Here is a 24,139-nt window from a genome sequence, read left to right as displayed (position 1 = left end):
AATACAAAGGGCGGGACTTCCGTTGCGCCAGGCGGAGGAATTTAAACGGGGCACAGGAAGAGGAAAATGTTCCCCCTTTTGTTAGCTTAGCATCACGTGCAAGCTAATCCTACTTTGTTCAGAAATCTCACTTCCAAGCACAAAATAGGTCCTCTCACCATGGAAAGGGTGGGTTTAATAGTGACGTCTCACATTAACCCATTCAGCATACATTGCTAGCGTTATGTTGACCAGAGCAACACGGTACATAAATACAGATACGCCTGTGGTCTGCCCACACTGTCTTAGTGCGGTAGGCGGATAGAATACTTCGGCTCGGTCACCGAACAGATATCTCCTAATTTCTAACCTTACTGGCTCTATGCCCTTGCTCTAGAAGTTAATATTGACCGACAGAAATACTACCGTTTGGCCTAATGGACTAAATCTGGAATTTATCCCTCATTGCTATCGACACACGACCGGAGGCACTCTCAAAATAGCTTGTTCCAATGGGAATACACACACAATCAATTTGTATAGAAAGCGGTCTGTTTGTACAATTCTGTTTGCAAAATTGATATATAGAATTTCACAGCAAAGTCCAATTCTATCTTAGATTCCTCGCATGGGGGCGTCATAAATGTCGTGTCTTTGGCATCATTAAAACTGAAGACATATTTATCAAATAACTTTCTGTAATTATTATTACGCGATTAACCTGATTAATCATGTAACTGTAATTAACTAGGAAGTCGGGGCACCAAGGAAAATATTCAGATTACAAAGTTATAATTTTCCTAATATAACTTTCAGATATTTTAATATCTGATCAATTAGTCTTTGAATGAATGAATTATTATTTACCTCACGCCAGTCTCATTCCAAACGTTGTAAATTGTTGGTTATCTGCACGAACCCAGTCTTCACTATGAGTCATCCATACATCAATTGTCTTAAAATCATTTGTTTACTAACTACCGTAAATTCCGGACTATAAGCCACAACTTTTTTCCCAGGCTATGAACCTCGCGGCTTAAACAATGACGCGGCTAATATATGGGTTTTTCCAGCTTTACATTTTTTTTCTTCCAAAAAAAACACATTCTGTGACGTGCTCAGTTTTTTGGCGGCATGAAGCTTTCATTAGACCAATGAAATTGCCGAACGGGTTAAGGTCAAACAACTTTTTTGTTTACTGTTTAGATTAAATCGAGCGCTCTCAAACTTCCCATCATTTTGATTACGGTAGTCATTTTGACACCCTCATCATGACAAAGACACGGAGAAAGGCATATGATGCAGCTTTCAAGTTGAAGGCGATTGATCTGTTGGAAAAGGAAATAGAGCTGCTGCACGGGAGCTTGGTCTTAATGAGTCGATGATAAGACGTTAGAAACAGCAGCGTGAGGAATTGACTCAGTGCAAAAAGACAACTAAAGCTTACTGCTAATTTTAAATTTTTTGTTACAAGCCGTGTTTCGTTAAAGCCTATTTATTTTTGTTACAAGCCGTGTTTCGATAAAGCCTATTTATTTTTGTTACAAGCCGTGTTTTGTTAACCTGTTGGGTCTAGGGGGCAGCATTTGCACGTCTGGATAAAAAAAATGTACCCGATTTAATCTGGTTACTAATCCTACCCAGTAACTAGAATATGCATATACTTATTATATATGGATAGAAAACACTCTAAAGTTTCCAAAACTGTTTGAATGGTGTCTGTGAGTATAACAGAACTCATTTGGCAGGCAAAACCCTGAGACATTTTCTGACAGGAAGTGGATACCTGATGTGTTGTATTGACTTTAAACCTATCCCATTGAAAAACACAGGGGTTTAGGAATATTTTGGCACTTCCTATTGCTTCCACTAGATGTCACCAGCCTTTACAAAGTGTTTTGAGTCTTCTGGAGGGAGATCTGACCGAACAAGAGCCATGGAACGGTGATGTCCCATTAGACACCTGGCGCGCTAGTTCATGTTGGGTACCCTCGTTCCAATACGTTATAAAAGAGTATGCATTCGTCCACCTTGAATATTATTCATGTTCTGGTTAAAAAAGGCCCTAATGATTTATGCTATACAACGTTTGACATGTTTGAACGAACGGAAATATATTTTTTCCCCTCGTTCATGACGAGAAGTCCGGCTGGCTTACATCATGTGCTAACGAGACGGAGATTTTTGGACATAAATGATGAGCTTTTTTGAACAAAACTACATTCGTTATGGACCTGTGATACCTGGAAGTGACATCTGATGAAGAGAATCAAAGGTAATGGATTATTTACATAGTATTTTCGATTTTAGATCTCCCCAACATGACGTCTAGTCTGTATCGCAACGCGTATTTTTCTGGGCGCAGTGCTCAGATTATTGCAAAGTGTGATTTCCCAGTAAGGTTATTTTTAAATCTGGCAAGTTGATTGCGTTCAAGAGATGTAAATCTATAATTCTTTAAATGACAATATAATATTTTACCAATGTTTTCTAATTTTAATTATTTAATTTCTGACGCTGACTTGACTGCCGGTTATTGGAGGGAAACGATTTCCTCAACATCAATGCCATAGTAAAACGCTGTTTTTGGATATAAATATGAACTTGATAGAACTAAAAATGCATGCATTGTCTAACATAATGTCCTAGGAGTGTCATCTGATGGAGATTGTAAAAGGTTAGTGCATCATTTTAGCTGGTTTTATGGTTTTGGTGACCCTGTCTTTGACTTGACAAAACATTACACACAACTCTTGTAAATGTACTGTCCTAACATACTCTAAATTTATGCTTTCGCCGTAAAACCTTTTTGAAATCGTAAAACGTGGTTAGATTAAGGAGATGTTTATCTTTCAAATGGTGTAACATAGTTGTATTTTTGAAAAATTTGAATTTTGACATTTATTTGGATTCAAATTTGCCGCTCTTGAAATGCACCTGCTGTTGATGGAGTGCACCACGGGTGGCACGCTAGCGTCCCACCTAGCCCCAAGAGGTTAAAGCCTGTGTAAAGTTCATTTGTTTCAATGTACCGGTAGGCACCTGCGGCTTATAGACATGTGCGGCTTATTTATGTTCAAAATAATATATATTTTTTAAATTCAGTGGGTGCGGCTTATATTCAGGTGCGCTTAATCGTCCGGAAATTACGGTAAGTAATTCACAGAAATGCATAACAAACAGTAGATATGTTTACAAGGAAATGATAGGAGAATGTGCCCTAGTGGGCTAAACCGGTATGGCGGCTTGTTTGACAAAAGGGGGGATCAACTGAGAAGGCACTACAGAGTTGATAATTATAACAATTGAAATGCTAATCTTTTGCACATGAACGCTCACTCATTCGGGAACAATTGCAATCAATATATATATTTACGCTCAGTGTGTCGTCGGGATCTCTGTTGAAAAGTTAGTTTCTGTTGGAGAGTCTGTCCGCTCTCTCTCTCTCTCTGTCGTGGTTAGAATGGAGAGTTCAGAGTAACATTCATTCATGTCGTTATAGAATAGATGTTTTTGGCGGTTGTCGATCTTCGCGTTCAATGACACCGAATTCCTAGCTGCAGACTAGTAATTCATATCAAAGACTTGTTCTTATTCTGTCGGTATCGATATTCTAAGAGTTTAACCACGTGGTATGGTTAAAGTTCAGAAAGAGGAATGCATGGTCAAACCTTGGCCCTCTCGTTATCGAGGTAAGCTGGTCTCCAACGTTTAGGCATCTCGTAATTGAGGTAAGCTCTGGTGATAGAAAACCAAGGTGGGGGTTTTATTCGGGACATAGAAAAAGGCTGTCTCATGACGCCAAGTCCTGTCTGTGTCTCTGGGGGTGTGCCAAGGGCTTAGTTAAGACTCCAAAGGGAATTGGAGTTTCCTTCATTAAACAGTCCAAAATCACATTACACAATTTCACAAACAGTTCCATCCTTATTCATTCATTTTATACAACCATTTAGATGTAAGTCTCATACCTGAGACTCTTCTATAAACATGATTATGGTAATGTGGGCGTATTGTCTCTCATGAGTTTCACAAAATTGTACCAAAATGACCAGTTCGTTGCTGGATTCTTCACCGATCTTTTATACCTTCTCCAGAACATAAATGTCATTCGGTTCTCCAGTTCTGTGAGGTGGAAGAACTCCTTTGTTCTCTCTATACTTGGGCCATGAGGAGGGTCTCCTCGTAGGAATTTACGACCACTCTTACAGAGCCTGGTGTCAGAAGTATAGAGGTCGGGGGATGGTGCTCGCAGTGTCCAAAGAGGGCAACGTCATGACAACTGCTTTCAGCTCATAATATTGCCATGTTTACATATTCAATAAGAATGTATTATCCTGACCATGACCATACAAACAATTGATCAAATGTATCCCTCAAAAATGTATTCTTCATTCAAATTCATACAGAAAATTATTTATTTAGATACCTTCTTCAGGTTGTATCGTTGTATAATTTGTTTACCAATTTGGGTTATTTATCATATAAAGTAGAAAAAAAATATAAAATATAAAATATATGTTATTTTTGCTGAAAGTAAGCTCAAAATCTTTTCCAAAAGAAAGAAAAGTGCTCAAAACTTTCGTGAACGTACGGCTCAAATAACCTGGTACAAAATTGCTCTCAAATGACTATTACTGTGCACCCCTAGGTGCAGTGAAAATCATCAACTTTGTATCATGCAAAAACACCTACAGACTGCAATATGTAGGCTTACTGTTTTCTTCTCAGCATGCAAATACCTCACATCAAAAGAACGGCATTAAAGGTGAACATGAATAGCATACCTTTCCAACATGCTGTGCTTCCGGTCCAATATGTTCCTCTAAAACGAAGAACTGGTTCCATATCCAGCCCCTCTTGGGCCGGTGGTGCACGTCTCTCTCTCCGTCTGGGTGTTTGGTTTGGTTATTGGGTGCTCTGACGTTGGGACTGAGCTGGGACGTCCCATAGCTCTTCTGAATAAAGCACAGGCAGATCAGCAAAGGGCAGAGGCAGGCTGTGGTAGCAGGAATTCTCATGGTAGAGAACGTATGCTTCTCTAAGTCCTCCACTGTACCTTAGGCACACAGTGTACCCAGAGGCCACAACGACGTCTCAATTGTAAGACAGTACTAGGTGTAGATAAGACCAGTCCAGAGGTTTCTCTTAAATTCCATGGTTTATTTCAGTCTGTCCATTAGGGAGTAGAACCAAGGTCCATTTCCATGTCGGATGGAGGCGGAGGGGAGAGGCCGGTTGTTAATTTGCTTAGAGGATTCTCAGAAGATTTCACAAGTGGTCTGGTCTGAGCAGGTTGCCATGCTGTTTCCCCTTGAAAGATAAGAAGAAAGAACATTAAGGAAACACAGATAATGAGTCATGTTTTTCTTTCTGTGAAATCCCCCGATGCAATTTGATGGAACGGGTACTCTGAAATTACACGTTGACTCATTTTTAAAAGCACAATGTTCTTTCCTGACGAAAACTGTCATTTTGACTTGTTTTCTGAGAGGCAATTTCCGCTGTGTGCATGAATTGAGTATTTCCGTCCACTTCGGATGCAAACCAGAGGATTCAAAACTACATTGCTGAGTCTGAGCTCAAAAGGCTAAGTTGTCTTTGACATACCTCACAACTGAAAGACATTCAATTTAACATGGTTTTATGAAAACAGGAGAGCCATAACTGTATCTCCATAGGCCATAATAGCATTTTGGGGACATTCTTTTGTGCGTTCTTTGTCAGAGTCTATCACAATGATAAGCTGCTTTTGATCATGTGATTCTCACAATCTATTACACTGTTACAGAACGTGTGTCACTTGGTAAACACCCTCACACAAGCAGAGCAGTGGTTCTATCTTCCAGTTTCTGTCAATATTGTACTTGAAACACTTTTGAATAATTCAGTTCTTTGGATATTCTATGAGAAAACAATAAAAAACCTTCAATCACTGTTTTTAAAAAGGATACTGCCATGGCATGTGAGAAGACGTGTTATCCATCTGCTACTCAGCAAAGCAGTGGAGGCTGGTGGTAGGAGCTATAGGAGGACAGGCTCATTGTAATGGCTGGAATGGAATAAATGTAATGGAATCAAACATGTGGTTTCATATGTTTAATGTGTTTGATACCGTTCCATTAATTCCAATCCAGCCATCACAGCTTCCTTTAACTCCTCCCACCATCCTCCACTGCAGCAAAGCATTTTGTGTTTTCCTTTCCTTTTGATAAGACCAATATCTCAATATACAGTTAACATATTTGTCATACAAAAGGGCCGAAACTCTGAGTGATGTTTCAAGTGTTTATTCAGCAAAGACGTACTAGCTGAATACATCCATTCTATACAGTGCAGTGTCCACTTTCACCCTTAGCTCTCGCCCTCTCCCTTCCACAAAGGTCCCAGACCTCCGGGAGGTATGTCAAATGTTTATCTGTTCACAAAAAAAGGAGGAGAGAGTAGAGGCGTTGAGAGTGTCGAGCATAAAACTCTGAGTAACATGCAAAAAAAAAAAAATAACACTCAACATATCACAACAGCTTGAGTGTAGAGTTTCAATAAACCGGTAGACCATACTTGGCTAACCTTCCAGGTGATGAACTTAACCATTTCATCAGTGTTGTTGACATGAGACCACTAATACAAGTAGCTTGTTAGAGGCTGGAGTGTACAACAGGTCCTTCTCTCTCGACCTTGGAGGAAACCCTCCCTAACTTAGACTCAATAGATTCTTACCAAGATTTAATCCATTTTAGAAACCACCCCCTATTCTATGATAACACCCCCCTTGGCAGTATAACTTAATATTACCTCTGAATAATAAAAGAAATCTGAACAAATATAATGAATTACCCACGCCGAATTAGAATTACAACCCTTAATAAATTCATGAGGAAATAATTTTTCATCCATAAAGGAATTCAAGGAATAATCAAATAGACTAGATAGAGGTTTCTCTCACACCTCTCATATGCTGTTGTGAGTAATGCACCCGCCCCTCCCTTTGTGATTTCTTAATCGTTCAAGGGCAGCACTCTGTCTCTCCTTCTTGCCTGGCCAAAGAGGAATTAAAACGATTGCTAAATTATCCAACCCAAATTTAGAATGACAGTCCCTTATCCCCATGCACAACATCTCAATCTCCTTATATACATCTGGTATTCCCAGAGCGGGGGCTTCGCACAGCGCTTGTTTTAACTTGACACTCCAGTCTACTGGGTCGTGTCCCTGCTTTCCCCCTTCCGTCAAAACATTCAACCTCGTAGCCATTGATGAGAATGACTGAATAAAACTACGGATGTAGCCAAATACTGTAGACCCAGTTCTTAATTTAACTGTCACACAGCCGAAATCAATGAACCCTATGAAAGGGTGCTACACGTTGAGTTTATCATTCGATTTGGCCCTAACAGACACTATAGCAGAACATATATTTACAGGACGGGAGACATTTATCTTGCTAACGTTAACATAAACTTTATTCATGTTAAAGTTCTATCATTCTTTTTTCTCAGTATGGTCCCCATTGTCCTTGTCTTATACTGTCGTGAGTGGTATCAGTATCTCAATGCATTTTTTGAAGTATAGATTACTATACATTTCCCAGTGTGAGGACCCCCACAATCAACCCAATACCCCAGATAAACTATTTTGGCAATCCCAAATCAATTAAGGGCAAGGTTGAGCACCCCCCCCCCCCCCCCTATTCTTCTGATAGCTTTACAGTTTATAGTCACAATGGCACACATGTAACTCATGCCTGACAAACTGGGTGGCCCTTGATGATGTCCCAGTATCTGGGGGATAGTCAGATTTTCCCAACCAGACGAATCTCTCACCTTAGCTGCCACAACCATCCTTTACTGTCAATTCTGTCTCGCCCATTTTTTTTTATTAGTGCCCCAGCAGCATGAGAGAAGTTTAGTGATCTCTCTCCATGCTCACTCCACGTGCTCGGTCTCAGGACTCATGCCGCACTCCTGATAGAAAAGGAAGTTGATATATGTTTGAATGCTGTACACAGGTTGCTGGCTCGGTCTCAGGTAGAAGTGCTGAGGGACAGGGCTGCAGTGGACGCCATTGCCGCCATTACTTCAGCCGGTTATAAGGGGTGGGGCTCACACTGATTTCAGTCAAATTATCCCTTCCATGCATCTCGATTCCATCCAGGGTCACAATCGCCATAACCTCGAGAGAAGAAAGACCAGAACAACAGTTAAGGGCATTTCTGATTCAAGAATTCAACTATTCTTCAACCGACTATTCACTGTATGACTAATTATTACATTTTCCAACATTATTAATACAAAAGTGAATACTAAAACACTTTTGAATCCATTTTGCAGGTTGGCTTATACTTCCCTATCAAATTTGGCGATCTCACGGTGGAGTTACAGGGTCAGGGATTTAGAGGGCTCACCTTGGTGAGAAATCTCAACCGTACAGCTGTCACATCCTGACCATAGTAAGATGTGATTTTCTATGGTAGAGTAGGTCAGGGCATGATAGGCGGTGTTTTGTGTTTTTCTATGTTTTCTATGTTTAAGTTCCAGTTTTTCTATTTCTATGTTATTTTGGGGGGGTTGATCTCCAATTGGAGGCAGCTGGTCCTTGTTACCTCTGATTGGAGATCATATTTAAGTATGGGTTTTTCTTCCTGGGTTTTGTGGGTTATTATCGTTTGAGTAGTGTTTGTTTCTCTCTGCGTCACGGTTTGTTGTTTTGTAAATTCAGTTATTTATGTTTTGCAAAGTTTCACGGATTTAATAAAATGTGGAACTACAACCACGCTGCACTTTAGTCCGATCCTTTCGACAGCCGTGACAACAGCAGACCCAATCTGGTGAGATTTGTATTGAAGCAAAGACAGTAAACAAACAAAACAACAGCAGCAAGACACTTCTTCATAATTATCAGCATTTACATATTATATTTACATTTCACCCAGTGTCTATAATCTTTTTAGTGAGGGTGATCAGGCTTCCCCAGAAAGTCAGAACAGAGGCCCACAACATTAAATTAGTCTGTTCTTTCCCTTTTCTTTCCCTGTACTTCAGACTTATTGTTACAAACATACTCTGTGCCAGGTACTATTTTCTACATTGTAGAATAATAGTGAAGACATCAAAACTATGAAAGAACACATATGGAATCATCTAGTAATCAAAGTGTTAAAAAAATCTAAATATATTTTATATTTGAGATTCTTCAAAGTAGCCACTCTCTGTCTTGATGAGAGTTTTGCACACTCTTGGCATTCTCTCAACCAGCTTCATGAGGTAGTCTCCTGGAACGCATTTCAGTTAACAGGTGTGCATTGTTAAGTTATTTTGTGGAATTTCTTTCCTTCTTAATGCGTTTGAGCCAAGCAGTGCTGTAGTGAAGAGAGAGCCCTATTTGGTAAAAGACCAAGTCTACATTACGGCAAGAACATCTCAAATAAGCAAAGAGAAATGACAGTCCATCATTACTTTAAGACATGAAGGTCAGTCAATCCGGAAAATGTCAAGAACTTTGACATTTTATTCAAGTGCAGTCGCAAAAACCATCAAGCGCTATGATGAAACTGGCTCTCATGAGGACCGTCACAAGACAGGAAGACCCAGAGTTACCTCTGCTGCAGAGGATAAGTTCATTCGAGTTACCAGCCTCAGAAATTGCATCCCAAATAAATTCTTCAGAGTTTAAGTAACAGATAGATCTCAACATCAACTGTTCAGATGAGACTGCGTGAATCATGCCTTCATGGTTGAATTGCTGCAAAGAAACCACTAGAGACAAGAGACTTGCTTGGGCCAAGAAACACGAACAATGGACGTTAGACCGGTGGAAATCTGTCCTTTGGTCTGATGAGTAGGTGAACGGATGATCTCTGCATGTATGGTTCCCACCATGAAGCAGAGGAGGTGGTGTGATGATGTGGGGGGTGCTTTGCTGGTGATGCTGTCAGGGAGGGCTATTTGACCAAGAAGAGTGATGGTGCTGCATCAGATGACCTGGCCTCCACAATCACCCGACCTCAACCAAATTGAGATGGTTTGGGATTAGTTGGAACGCAGAGTGAAGGAAAAGCAGCCAACAAGTGCTCAGCATATGTGGGAACTCCTTCAAGACTGTTGAAAAGCTTTCCAGGTTATGCTGGTTGAGAAAATGCCAAGAGTGTGCAAAGCTGTCATCATGGTAAAGGGTGCCTACTTTGAAGAATCTAAAATCTCAAATGCATTTTGATTTGTGTTGTCACAGAAAATGTCGTACTCTTCGGCGAATATGTCGCATGGGAGAGAGAAGGACCAAGGCGCAGCGGGATTGTGGACACATGTTTATTACTGACAAAACATGTAAGGCATCCACTTGAAAAACAACACTAGACAGTACTCACGACATGGACAGTCTTGCAGGCTATACAAAACGCAGTGCAAAATCAATTCCCCACAACCCCAAAGAAAAACACACACACCTATAAAGGACTTCCAATCAAAGGCAACTATACACACCTGCCTTCAATTGGAAGTCCCAATCACCAACACAACATTTAACAAACACAAACCACCTGCCACATCCTGACCAAGACTAAGCAATACGCCCTCTGCTGGTCAGGACGTGACAGTACCCCCCCCTCAAGGTGCAGACCCCGGGATGCACCTAAAAAAAAGATAAACACAAGAAAATCCCCAATACCCCAACAAAACCAACAAACAATGACCCCTAAACAATAAGGGAGGGAAGGGAGGGTGGCTGCCGTCACCGACGGCACTGTGCTACACCCTCCCTCCCCAACCCACCTATCCTGGAGGTGGCTCAGGTGCAGGACGTGGACTTCGTTCCACCTTTGGCGTCGCCCACTTCAGTGGCGCCGCTAGCTGCGCCGGGCAGACGTGCCACTCGGGCTGACCCTGGCAGACGGACCACTGGGGCTGAGCCGGAGGACAGGAGGGCCACTCGGGCTGGGCCGGAGGACCGGAGTGCCACTCGGGCTGGGCCGGAGGACCGGAGGGCCACTCGGGCTGGGCCGGAGGACCGGAGGGCCACTCGGGCTGGGCCGGAGGACCGGAGGGCCACTCGGGCTGGGCCGGAGGACAGGAGGGCCCCTGGGGCTGATCCGGAGGACAGGAGGGCCCCTGGGGCTGGGCCGGAGGACCGGAGGGCCCCTCGGGCTGGGCCGGAGGACCGGAGGGCCCCTCGGGCTGGGCCGGAGGACACGGAGGGCCCCTCGGGCTGGGCCGGAGGACAGGAGGGCCCCTCGGAGCTGGGCCGGAGGACCGGAGGGCCACTCGGGCTGGGCCAGAGGACAGGAGGGCCACTCGGGCTGATCCTGACTGACGGGCCACTCTGGCAGCTCCTGACAGGCAGGGCACTCTGGCTGATCCGGGCAGTAGGGCCACTCTGGCAGTTCCGGGCAGTCGGGCCACTCTGGCAGTTCCGGGCAGTCGGGCCACTCTGGCAGTTCCGGGCAGTCGGGCCACTCTGGCAGTTCCGGGCAGTCGGGCCACTCTGGCAGTTCCGGGCAGTCGGGCCACTCTGGCAGTTCCGGGCAGTCGGGCCACTCTGGCAGTTCCGGGCAGTCGGGCCACTCTGGGCAGTTCCGGGCAGTCGGGCCACTCTGGCAGTTCCGGGCAGTCGGGCCACTCTGGCAGTTCCGGGCAGTCGGGCCACTCTGGCAGCTTCTGACTAGCGGGCGGCTCTGGCGGCTCCTGACTAGCGGGCGGCTCTGGCGTCTCCTGACTGGCGGGCGGCTCTGGTGACTGTTGACTGGCGGGCAGCTCTGGCGACTGTTGACTGGCGGGCAGCTCTGGCGACTGTTGACTGGCGGGCAGCTCTGGCGACTGTTGACTGGCGGGCAGCTCTGGCGACTGTTGACTGGCGGGCAGCTCTGGTGACTGTTGACTGGCGGGCAGCTCTGGCGACTGTTGACTGGCGGGCAGCTCTGGTGACTGTTGACTGGCGGGCAGCTCTGGCGACTGTTGACTGGCGGGCAGCTCTGGTGACTGTTGACTGGCACTCCAGTCTTGCCCCGTCAAACAGCCCTTGTGCCCCCCCCTAAAAAAATCTTGGGGGTGCCTCTCGGTCTCCCTTACCCATCGTGTTCCCCAGTCCTCGCCAGACTTCTTCCGCTGCTTGGTCCTGGTTTGGTGGGGAATTCTGTCACAGAAAATGTCGTACTCTTCGGCGAATATGTCGCATGGGAGAGAGAAGGACCAAGGCGCAGCGGGATTGTGGACACTCATGTTTATTACTGACAAAACATGTAAGGCATCCACTTGAAAAACAACACTAGACAGTACTCACGACATGGACAGTCTTGCAGGCTATACAAAACGCAGTGCAAAATCAATTCCCCACAACCCCAAAGAAAAACACACACACCTATATAGGACTTCCAATCAAAGGCAACTATACACACCTGCCTTCAATTGGAAGTCCCAATCACCAACACAACATTTAACACTCTTTTATAACGTATTGGAACGAGGGTACCCAACATGAACTAGCGCGCCAGGTGTCTAATGGGACATCACCGTTCCATGGCTCTTGTTCGGTCAGATCTCCCTCCAGAAGACTCAAAACACTTTGTAAAGGCTGGTGACATCTAGTGGAAGCAATAGGAAGTGCCAAAATATTCCTAAACCCCTGTGTTTTTCAATGGGATAGGTTTAAAGTCAATACAACACATCAGGTATCCACTTCCTGTCAGAAAATGTCTCAGGGTTTTGCCTGCCAAATGAGTTCTGTTATACTCACAGACACCATTCAAACAGTTTTGGAAACTTTAGAGTGTTTTCTATCCATATATAATAAGTATATGCATATTCTAGTTACTGGGTAGGATTAGTAACCAGATTAAATCGGGTACATTTTTTTTATCCAGACGTGCAAATGCTGCCCCCTAGACCCAACAGGTTAACAAACACAAACCACTTGCCACATCCTGACCAAGACTAAGCAATACGCCCTCTGCTGGTCAGGACGTGACATGTGTAACACTTTTTTGGTTACTACATGATTCCATATGTGTTATTTCATAGTTTTGATGTCTTCACTATTATTCTACAATGTAGAAAATAGTAAAAATAAAGAAAAATCCTTGAATGAGTAGGTGTGTCCAAACATTTGACTAGTACTGTATGTGCACCAAAATTCAGTCACTAGATACTACAACATTTTATTTGTGTGTCCTTTAAGGTGCATCCTTTCTCACCCATGAATAACCAACTAAATCCAAATAAAAAGACCACACACAATAAATCAGACATGGTATTAACACTGCTAACAAATATTCCCTTTTGTAGATTGGTGTGTTGTGTGGATGCAGTTGTGGGTGGGGGGATAAAACGTAGGGGCAAAAAACTAATTTGGGAGCTCCCTTAACAGCCGGATTTGGGTACCTTTACACTTGTAGAATTTCACTAACTGCTCTCACAAGACAGCAGGCTTCAGGAAGTATTTCAAAGGGAGAGATAAAGAATCATTGTTAAACTCTTGATAGGGGACACCCCATCCTCTCTTGGAAAAGAAAATAAACATTTGGTTACTTTTCCTTATGCTAAATCTTAAAATCATTCCTAGAAGTGTAAAATCAGTCCTACAAATGTAGTATTAGGTACTACTTGGCCTATGTACAGTACCTTCCTCTATTTTCCAATCAAGCTTATTGCATCTTGGCAGGAAGCCTTTATGAAACCCACTCTTTTTGTTTCACAGCCCTTTTATTTGAATCTTCATAATTTTAATTTTGGTTTCACGTAATAGTTTCACGTAATAGGAACATATTATTTTATATGAAATGACTGTCTTATGTAAATCACTGGTGTTATTCCAACTCTATTTCAGGTGTCATTTGTGCAGAGATGAGGACGGAGTCAGGCGCAAGACATAGAACTGAGTAAAATAATGTACTTTACTCTGGAAAATAATCAGCCGAATAAATCCACGCAGGGATAACAAAACCCTAACACAAAAGACTAACACAAAACCAGGAAACATTCATGCACAAAACATAATGAGAACCAGAGGGTTAAATAGGGAAATAAAATGACGTAATGGGAACCAGGTGTGAACAATCAAGACATAACAAATGGAAAAAGAAACGTGGATCGGTGGCAGCTAGAAAGCCGGCGACGACGACCGCCGAACGCCGCCCGAACAAGGAGAGGCACCAACTTCGGTAGAAGTTGTGACACTGTCTAATTTGAGAAATAATAATTAGAATTAAATGATTCATACCTCTGTTCCAATTTTTCTACTGTCTCTTATAGCCTGTTTATGTTCACAACACAAAGGGCATATCTGATCTTTAACCCAAACACCAGATGTGCTGGGGAGGGGGAATAATGGTGAGCTCGGATTTAATATCAGTCCCTAAACTCAATCCCTCTGTTCACTTAGGAGCATATGAAACAATAGAACGCAGATGATGTCAACACTCATATTTATCATTTGACCTTGTATTGAGAACCTTAGCTTCAAATTTCTAAGATATTGTATCATTAGAGTGTTGACTGAAGCTACTAGTAACATACTATTATGAACTATACTGGCAATTCTCATTACAATACCATGAATCTTTCCATTTTACTTTCCATGTCCTTCCTTTCTACTCAGAATACACTTTCTTTATGTTACTTTCACTAGTCTACATGTCTGGTTCCGTCATCTCAGACTCTTCCACTCTTCCCAAAATGAAAGCTCTCTCAATCACTATCACCCAGTACATTTCTCTTCCACTCTAACACTTGTTTTACTAGGTGAACCAATATGTTTTAATTACAGACAAAACATGATAACTTCTATTCACAGGGAGGCAACTGTCCCCCCTTTATTTTCTCGTTATTGGAAGGCATCGTTTGTATTTTAGTCTACCCTAAAGTTTTTACTGTATATATTTATTACCAATCTCCGTTGGATATTCAGCATTTGCGTCACACTCATTAATGTCTATTATTTTGAGATGAATGTTATGTACCCAAATGATAAAATACATCAGCCAGATACCAATGCTAACCAAATTAAAATGTACTGTATCGATTGAACTACTCTTTGCAGCTTTCTGCATCGTTTCCTATTTTGTTTTAGTCTCTTTTAACTCTTGGGTGAAGTGGTGTGTTGTTTTAATTGAGGACTGTTGTTTAACAACAAAAAAATTCTCAAAAAACTACTTCTCAAAGGTTTAATGTATAGGTTCAATGAACTGAATAGTCACCACATCTACACAATGTCTCTCATTCCCATCATATTCATAAATTGGAACCCACATTCTTTACTCCTTTTTCTAAAACAATTATATGTTCATTTCAAATTGTGGGTTATATTGTGCTGGTTTTATAGTGTATCCTTTGATAATACGTTGATCGTCGCTCACTAACTGTGTTTCTTGATTCATTCATTAATTTAGGAATATTTTGTATATGCACAATATTTTCTCCTCCGGTTAGATACAATTCCCACTCCAGAACCATACGTTGTTAAGTTCTAAATAAACAGGCTACTTCAGAGGAAGAATGGGCAAGACAAAATATTTATGATGCATCCACTGGTCACACACAACTGGGATTTTCATAAATGTCCATATTGAATTCGCTTAAAAATGTGAAACTTCACTCTTAGCAGATACTTTGATTCAGCAGTCTCAAGGCTCACGACGGGTTTATAGTGGAGTAATATTTGATATGTGCATATTATATTGTGTATATACCTCACATGCGATGATGCAATTAGCCCATTAAATGAATTATCTGACCACATAGTATAACTAGCAATATGCAAGAGACTATGTAAACCATGTGCAATCAAGTATTATGTGTTTAGCTGACTAAGATTAAAGGATGGTCATGAGAATGGAATTCAAGTGTATTAGTTAGTTACAAGGCCATATAGACATTAACAAAGAATTATTCTCGGCATATAGAAAGGTCGCCCTTCCCAGCAGTCAAATGACCTAGTGGCCTCATGGGTGGAATGTTACAAATATTTTTCATAATTTCATAATTAATCAACATTATAAAAAACAAAAACGCCGAAAATCTTCTGTGATGTACACTGAGCAAAAATATAAATGCAACATATAAAGTGTTGGTCCCATGTTTCATAAACTGAAATATGTTCCATATGCACAAAAAGGTATTTCTCTCAAATTTTGTGCACACATTTGTTTACATCCCTGTTAGTGATCATTTCTCCTTTGCCAAGATAATCCATCCCCTTGACAGGTGTGGCATATCAAGAAGCTAATTAAACAGCATGATCATTACACAGGTGCACCTTGTGCCGGAGACAATAAAAGGCCACTCTAAAATGTGCAGTTGTCACAACGCTACCACAGATGTCTCAAGTTTTGAGGTAGTGTACAATTGGCAGGCTGACTGCAGGAATGTCTACAAGAGCTGTTGCCAGATAATTTAGTGTTCCTTTCTCAACAATAACCCGTCTCCAATGTAAGACCTTTAAACAGGTCAACATTCACAAGGCCGCAAGGCCAGACGGATTACCAAGATATGTACTCCAAGCATTCGCTGACCAACTGGCAAGTGTCTTCACGGACATTTTCAACCTCTCCCTGTCTGAGTCAGTAATACCAACATGTTTCAAGCAGACCACCATAGTCCCTGTGCCCAAGAACACTAAGGTAACCTGCCTAAATGACTACCGACCCGTAGCACTCACGTCTGTAGCCATGAAGTGCTTTGAAAGGCTGGTCATGGGTCACATCAACACCATTATCCCAGAAACCCTAAACCAACTCCAATTTGCATACCGCCCCAACAGATCCACAGATGATGCATGTCTATTGCACTCCACACTGTCCTTTCACACCTGGACAAAAGGAACACCTATGTGAGAATGCTTCATTGACTATAGCTCAGTGTTCAACACCATAGTGCCCTTAACCTGTTATGGCTAGGGGGCAGTATTTTCACAGCCGGATAAAAAACGTACCCGATTTAATCTGATTATTACTCCTGCCCAGAAACTAGAATATGCATATAATTATTAGCTTTGGATAGAAAACACTCCAAAGTTTCTAAAACTGTTTGAATGGTGTCTGTGAGTATAACAGAACTCATATGGCAGGCAAAAACCTGAGAAGATTTCATGCAGGAAGTGGCCTGTCTGACAAGGTGTCGTTCTTCTTGCCTCTGTTTATTGAAGACTGAGGATCTCTGCTATAACGTGACACCTCCTACGGCTCCCATAGGCTCTCAGAAGGCGGCAAAAAGCTGAATCATGGCTTTGCAGGCTCTGGCTGAAAAAAAGTAGCGCGTTTGGGTAGTGGCTGGTTACAGTACTGTGAGACTCAGGGGCGTGCCCGCGTCGACCGAATGCTTTGTTTTCTTTCCTCTGTTTACCTAAACGCAGATTCCCGGTCGGAATATTATCACTTTTTTACGAGAAAAATGGCATAAAAATTTATTTTAAACAGCGGTTGACATGCTTCGAAGTACGGTAATGGAATATTTAGAAATCTTTTGTCACGAATTGCGCCATGCTCGTGACCCTTATTTACACTTCGGATAGTGTCTTGGAACGCACGAACAAAACGCCGCTATTTGGATATAACGATGGATTATTTTGGACCAAACCAACATTTGTTATTGAAGTAGCAGTCCTGGGAGTGCATTCTGACGAAGACAACAAAGGTAATCAAACTTTTGTAATAGTAAATTGGAGTTTGGTCAGGGCTAAACTTGGTCGGTGTCTAAATGGCTAGCCGTGATGGCTGGGCTATCTACTGAGAATATTGCAAAATGTGCTTTCACCGAAAAGCTATTTTAAAATCGGACATATCGAGTGCATAGAGGAGTTCTGTATCTATAATTCTTAAAATAATTGTTATGTTTTTTGTGAATGTTTATCGTGAGTAATTTAGTAAATTCACCGGATGTTTGCGGGGGGTATGCTAGTTCTGAACGTCACATGTAAAAAAGCAGTTTTTTTATATAAATATGAACTTGATTGAACAAAACATGCATGCATTGTATAACATAATGTCCTAGGGTTGTCATCTGATGAAGATCATCAAAGGTTAGTGCTGCATTTAGCTGTGGTTTTGTTTTTTGTGACATTATATGCTAGCTTGAAAAATGGGTGTCCAATTGACCTTATACTGGCCAGGACGTGACAAGTAGATGTCCTGGGAGTGCATTCTGACGATGAACAGCAAAGGTAATACAATTTTTCTAATAGTAATTCTGAGTTTACTGAGCCTCGACGTTGGCGGGTGTCTGAATAGCTAGCCTTGATGGCCAAGCTATGTACTCAGAATATTACAAAATGTGCTTTCGCCGAAAAGCTATTTTAAAATCTGACACCGCGATTGCCTAAAGGAGTTCTGTATCTATAATTATTAAAATAATTGTTGTTTTTTTTGTCAAGGTTTATCATGAGTAATTTAGTAAATTCACCGGAAGTTTTCGATGTGTATGCTAGTTCTGAACATCACATGTCTGGTTTTTGATATAAATATGAACTTGATTGATCAAAACATGCATGTATTGTATGACATAATGTCCTAGGAGTGTCATCTGATGAAGATCATCAAAGGTTAGTGCTGCATTTAGCTGTGGTTTGGGTTTTTGTGACATATATGCTTACTTTGAAAATGGCTGTGTGATTATTTCTGGCTGGGTACTCTGCTGACATAATCTAATGTTTTGCTTTCGCTGTAAAGCCTTTTTGAAATCGGACAGTGTGGTTAGATAAACGAGAGTCTTGTCTTTAAAATGCTGTAAAATAGTCATATGTTTGAAAAATTGAAGTTTTCGGATTTTAGAGGAGTTTGTATTTCGCGCCACGCCCATCATTGGATATTAGAGCAGGTGTTCCGCTAGCGGAACGTCTAGATGTACGAGGTTAAAGCTTATCACTAAACTAAGAACCCTGGGACTACACACCTCCCTCTGCAACTGGATCCTGGACTTCCTGATGGGCCGCCCACAAGTGGTAAGGGTCGGTAACAACACATCCGCCACGCTGATCCTCAACACGGGGGCCCCTAAGGGGTGTGTGCTCAGTCCCCTCCTGTACTCCCTGTTCACTCATGAATGCACGGCCAGGCATGACCAACACCATCATTAAGTTTGCCGATGACACAACAGTGGTAGGCCTGATCACCGACAACGATGAGACAGCCTATAGGGAGGAGGTCAGAGACCTGGCCTCCGACCGCAAGGCACTACAGAGGGTAGTCTGTATGGCTCAGTACTTCACTGGGGCCAAGCTTCCTGCCATCCAGGGCCTCTATACCAGGCGGTGTCAGAAGAAGGCCCTAAAAATTCAGCTATCCTAGTCATAGACTTTTCTTTCTGCTACCGCACAGCAAGCGGTACCGGAGCGCCTAGTTCAGAAGACTACAGTAGGTCTTCTGAACAGCTTCTACCCTCAAGCCATAAGACTTCTGAACATGCAATCAAATGGCTACCCAGACTATTTGCATTGCCCCCCCCCCTCCTCTTTTACACTGCTGCTGCTACGCTCTTATCTATGCATAGTCACTTTACTAACTCTACCTACATGTACATATTACCCCAACTACCTCGACTAAACGGTGCCCCCGCACATTGACTCTGTACTGGTGCCCCCTGTATATATCCTCCCTATTGTTATTTTACTGCTGCTCTTTAATTATTTGAAACTTTTTTTGTGCTATTTTTCTTAAAACTGCATTGTTTGTTAAGGGCATGTAAGTAAGCATGTCACAGTAAGGTCTACGTATTCAGCGCATGTGAGAAAGAACATTTTTATTCGATTTTTAGATTTTTAGAATTTGGCAGTACATCCAACCGGCTTCACAACTGCAGACCATGCGTACAGTGTCGTGTGGGTGAGCGGCATGCTGACGTCTACGTTGTGAACAGAGTGCCCAATGGTGGCAGTGGGGTTATGGTATGGGCAGGTATAAGCTACGAACAAGGAAAACAATAGCATTTTATCGATGGCAATTTGAATGCACAGAGAGTTTCAGCATGATAATTCATGGTCCTATGTCGCAAGGATCTGTTCACAACTCCTGGAAGCTGGAAATGTCCCAGTTCTTCCATGGCCTGTATACTCACCAGACATGTCACACATTGAGCATGTTTGGGATGCTCTGGATCAAAGCGTACGACAGCGTGTTCCTTGTTCCAGCGTGTTCCGATATCCAGCAACTTCCCACAGCCATTGAAGAGGATTGGACAATATTCCACATGCCATAATCAACATCCTGATCAACTCTAAGCGAGAAGATGTGTCACGTTGGCATTAAGAGTTCTGGGAGACAGGCGCAGGAATGCGTAATGTTTTTTTTTTATTAAGCCACAAATTACGGCGTGCTGTGTAAAGGCACGGTGACGAAGATCAAACAAACACGTACACGAAACACAGGTTGAAACCCAAACATAAGAATGAGGAGTACCTCGGATAAATACACACGCGCACAATGATTAACATACGGGACGAGACCCGTAATCATCTGCGCAATCGACAAGGGCACGAAAGCCCAAAACACACAGCACAGGTACTCACACGCACCAACGGACATTGTAACAATAATCGACAAGACTATGGTGAACAAAGGGCACATATATACAAATACAATCAGTGGGAATAGGGGCCAGGTGTGCACAATGAAAGTTCCGTAGGGATCCGTGACAAGATGTGTTGCACTGCATGAGGCAAATTAAATCCATAGATTAGGGCCTAATGAATTAATTTCACTTGGCTGATTTCCTTAAGAACTGTAACTCAGTAAAAGCTTAGAAATGATTGCATATTTTGCTTTGATATTTTTTTTCAGTATATATAAAGTATAATATTGGGATGCAAACTGAAAATGTAATACATTCCAATACATTCTGACATGGTACAGGTATCTTATGTTTTTAAGCCCATAAACATGTGTGAAGTGTATAATTTTGTTTCAAAGTAGATCTGTTTAAGACCACCAAAAAAACACTCTGTGTGACCCTGATTTAGCCCACTGCAGTACAATATTAACTTACAAGACAAAGAATGAACAAAGAAATGCCTATTAGGCCAAAGGCCTTGAAGCCTAGGAAATGAGAATTGATCATACAACCTTCCTCCATGGACTGGAAACAGGATAAGAGAAATAACTAAGGCATTTAATTATATTTATAGCATCTGACGGTGTAACCTTTCAACCCAAAACCAACCACCATAACCTGACCATCAAGGCCCAATCTCCACAGGGTGCCACAGCATCTAAGAGCTTGTGTGGGGGATGAGACCAACGTAAATTAGACTTCTGAGAGGACCATAACAACTCTTTGCATAGAGTTATTTTGAGTTCACCCTGTACAGATACACATTAACACAGAGATCAGAGATAGCATCGGAGTTATCCTCATTGAGCAAGATTCAGGTAGATACCAAACATGGATACATTAACATTATTCTATCACTCAATAGTCAGTCCTCTGAATACTGTAACAGAGAGATACATTTTGGCCCCTCAGAGGGGGAAGGGCAGACTAGTCCTTGGGCATTGTCCTTTGTGCTTTCCTTGTGTTCCTGGACCATTTGCCATTTGCTGTCCAGATTTCCGCCGAAGTCGGTCCCTCTCCTTGTTCGGGCGGCGTTCGGCGGTCGACATCACCAGCCTTCTAGCCATCGCCGATCCACTTTTCATTTTCCATTTGTTTTGTCTTTGTTTTACACACCTGGTTTCACTTCCCCAATTACATGTTCATTATTTAACCCTCTGTTCCCCCATGGTTTTTTGTGAGTGATTGTTTGTATGTTATACGGTCCGTTATGTGGGCTTGCTTTATTGTATTGTATTTGCCTATTTTGAGTAAATTACGTTTATTTACTCATATCTGCTGTCCTGTGCTTGACTCCTCTACACAAGCTACACACAGACCTCAATACAGAATCACTCACCTAAACGAATGGAGTAAGCAGGAGCAGATGCCTTCCCTGTGGCGGTAGAAGAGCGCGTCCAGCAGCACGCAACCATTTTGCAACGTCTGGGCACCGCCATGGATCGTGTGCTGCAGACGATGGATCGTTGGGAGAGAGGAGGAGGGTTTCCAGCGCCTCCACCAGCCCCACTATCGTCGACCTCACTGTCCACCCCTCCTTCACCCAGTCTCAGCGGGATTCGGCTCGCGCTCCAGAGGGAGTATGATGGGACAGCTGCCGGATGCCAGGGATTCCTACTACAGCTGGAGCTCTACCTGGCGACCGTCCACCCGGCTCCTTCGGGACATGACAGCGTGTCCGCCCTCGTCTCCTGCCTCTCAGGCAAAGCCCTGGAGTGGGCCAAAGCCGTATGGAATGAAGGAGACGCGGTGTTGGACCATTACGCAGAGTTTGGACCATTACGCAGAGTTCACCCGCCGCTTTCGGGCAGTTTTCGACCACCCGCCTGAGGGTTGAGCGGTGGGTGAACGACTGTTCCACCTGAGGCAGGGGCCGAGGAGCACGCAGGATTTTGCATTGGACACCCGGACCCTGGCCGCCAGCGTGGGATGGAACGACAGGGCCCTGATCGATCACTACCGGTGCAGTCTGCTCGAGGACGTCCGTCGGGAGTCACCACCCTCACGTTGGACCAGCTGGTGGAACTGTCCATCTGGCTGGACAACCTGCTGACTGCCCGAGGACATCTGGATCGGGGCCTGTAAGTTCCATCCCCCAGCACCTCCGCTCCGACGCCCATGGAGCTGGGAGGTGCTGCACTTAGGGCGACCAGAGGAGGGGCCATTCCCTGCACCATCTGTGGCCGCAGAGGGCACACTGCTGGTCGGTGCTGGGGGGATTCCTCAGGGAGTCGAGGCAGCATGCAGGGCACTATCGTGTCACCCCAGGTGAGTCAGCACCAGGCTCACCCAGAGCCCCTGTTGCTCACATGTATGTGTTTATCAAATTTCCTAAGTTTTACCGCATGCCCAGCATAAGGCACTCGTAGATTCAGGCGCAGCTGGGAATTTTATTGACTGTTCTTTTGCCCATAGTTGAGGGATTCCCCTGGTTCCTGTGGATATGCCCTTCCCTGTGGACACCATTAGGGTCAGGACTGACATCACCGGCCTTCTAGCCATCGCCGATCCACTTTTCATTTTCCATTTGTTTTGTCTTTGTTTTACACACCTGGTTTCACTTCCCCAATTACTTGTTCATTATTTAACCCTCTGTTCCCCCATGTTTTTTTGTGAGTGATTGTTTGTATGTTATACGGTCCGTTATGTGGGCTTTCTTTATTGTATTGTATTTGCCTATTTTGAGTAAATTACGTTTATTTACTCATATCTGCTGTCCTGTGCCTGACTCCTCTACACAAGCTACACACAGACCTCATTACATCTGCCATGAAGCTCATTTGCCATGAAGCTCCAGGTGACAGAGAGCACATAAATTACAGTTGGTAAGAAACTGAATTGGTAACAAACAAGCTTACCTTTATTTTTTGCCCAGCCTCTTCTAGTACCGATTGTCCTCCAAAATATGTTCCTTAAGTGTGAATTCCTGTTCGGGATGCCAATTTATAATAACAATATCTCAATACGCAATAAACATATTTATCAATCAAAAGAGCCCAAACTCAGGTGAAGTTGCAAATGTTTACTCAGCGAAGATGTACCAGCTGAATGCATACATTCAATACAGCACAGTGTTCACGTATACCCTTAGCGCTCACCTCTCCCTTCCACAAAGATGTACTTCAGTACTTTTCCATCACTCAGGACTTCTCCGTGCTCCTCCTGTCATATCTCAGGACTTCTTATCAGTCAGGAGACACTTTGAGTTATTTGAAGTACACATTATTCCTACAGTCCACTACAGTCCATACACAAAGAGCTTAAACCTAATTCTACGTTCAGTCTGTTAATACTAAGATGATATGATATAAAACAGAAAATATATAAAACGGTAATATAAAACAGTAATGTACAATCTATCACTTTTCTAGGGCTTGATTGGTAACTCAGCTGTGTTATTTTCTGATGCATTTCCAAAAACCTTCCAAATAAACCAGTCAGCAGAGTGCCAGCCATGCAACAATAAACAATTTGCAAGTGATACATGTTTAATGTGAGGCATCATAGAGGCTTGTCTGAGGATGCTATTGTTATGTCTTCCTTGTTTCTCTGTCTGCATTGCAATAAGCCAAATTGAGATGTCAAAGATAAATAAAAACAGATTGAGAAGCAAAGTTAACTGTGTGACCATCCTTTGAAAT

The 24,139-nt window shown here is 42.9% G+C and overlaps 1 protein-coding gene across 1 annotated transcript in view; it reads right to left on the bottom strand.

Moving 5' to 3' along the window:
* The window catches only part of LOC106599343 (cadherin-18), a 110,196-nt gene that overhangs the window by 50,652 nt on the left and 35,405 nt on the right, over positions 1-24,139 (bottom strand). Inside the window, exon 2 of the mRNA XM_014190534.2 lies at positions 4,764-5,289. Within this exon, the coding sequence (XP_014046009.2) occupies positions 4,764-4,997 (234 nt within the window). The 5' untranslated portion in view covers positions 4,998-5,289. The remainder of the gene's footprint in view (positions 1-4,763; positions 5,290-24,139) is intronic.

Source organism: Salmo salar, chromosome 03, assembly GCF_965601325.2.
Source record: "Salmo salar chromosome 03, fSalSal1, whole genome shotgun sequence".
Classification (NCBI taxonomy): Eukaryota; Metazoa; Chordata; class Actinopteri; order Salmoniformes; family Salmonidae; genus Salmo; species Salmo salar.
This window is presented reverse-complemented; position numbering and strand designations above follow the sequence as displayed.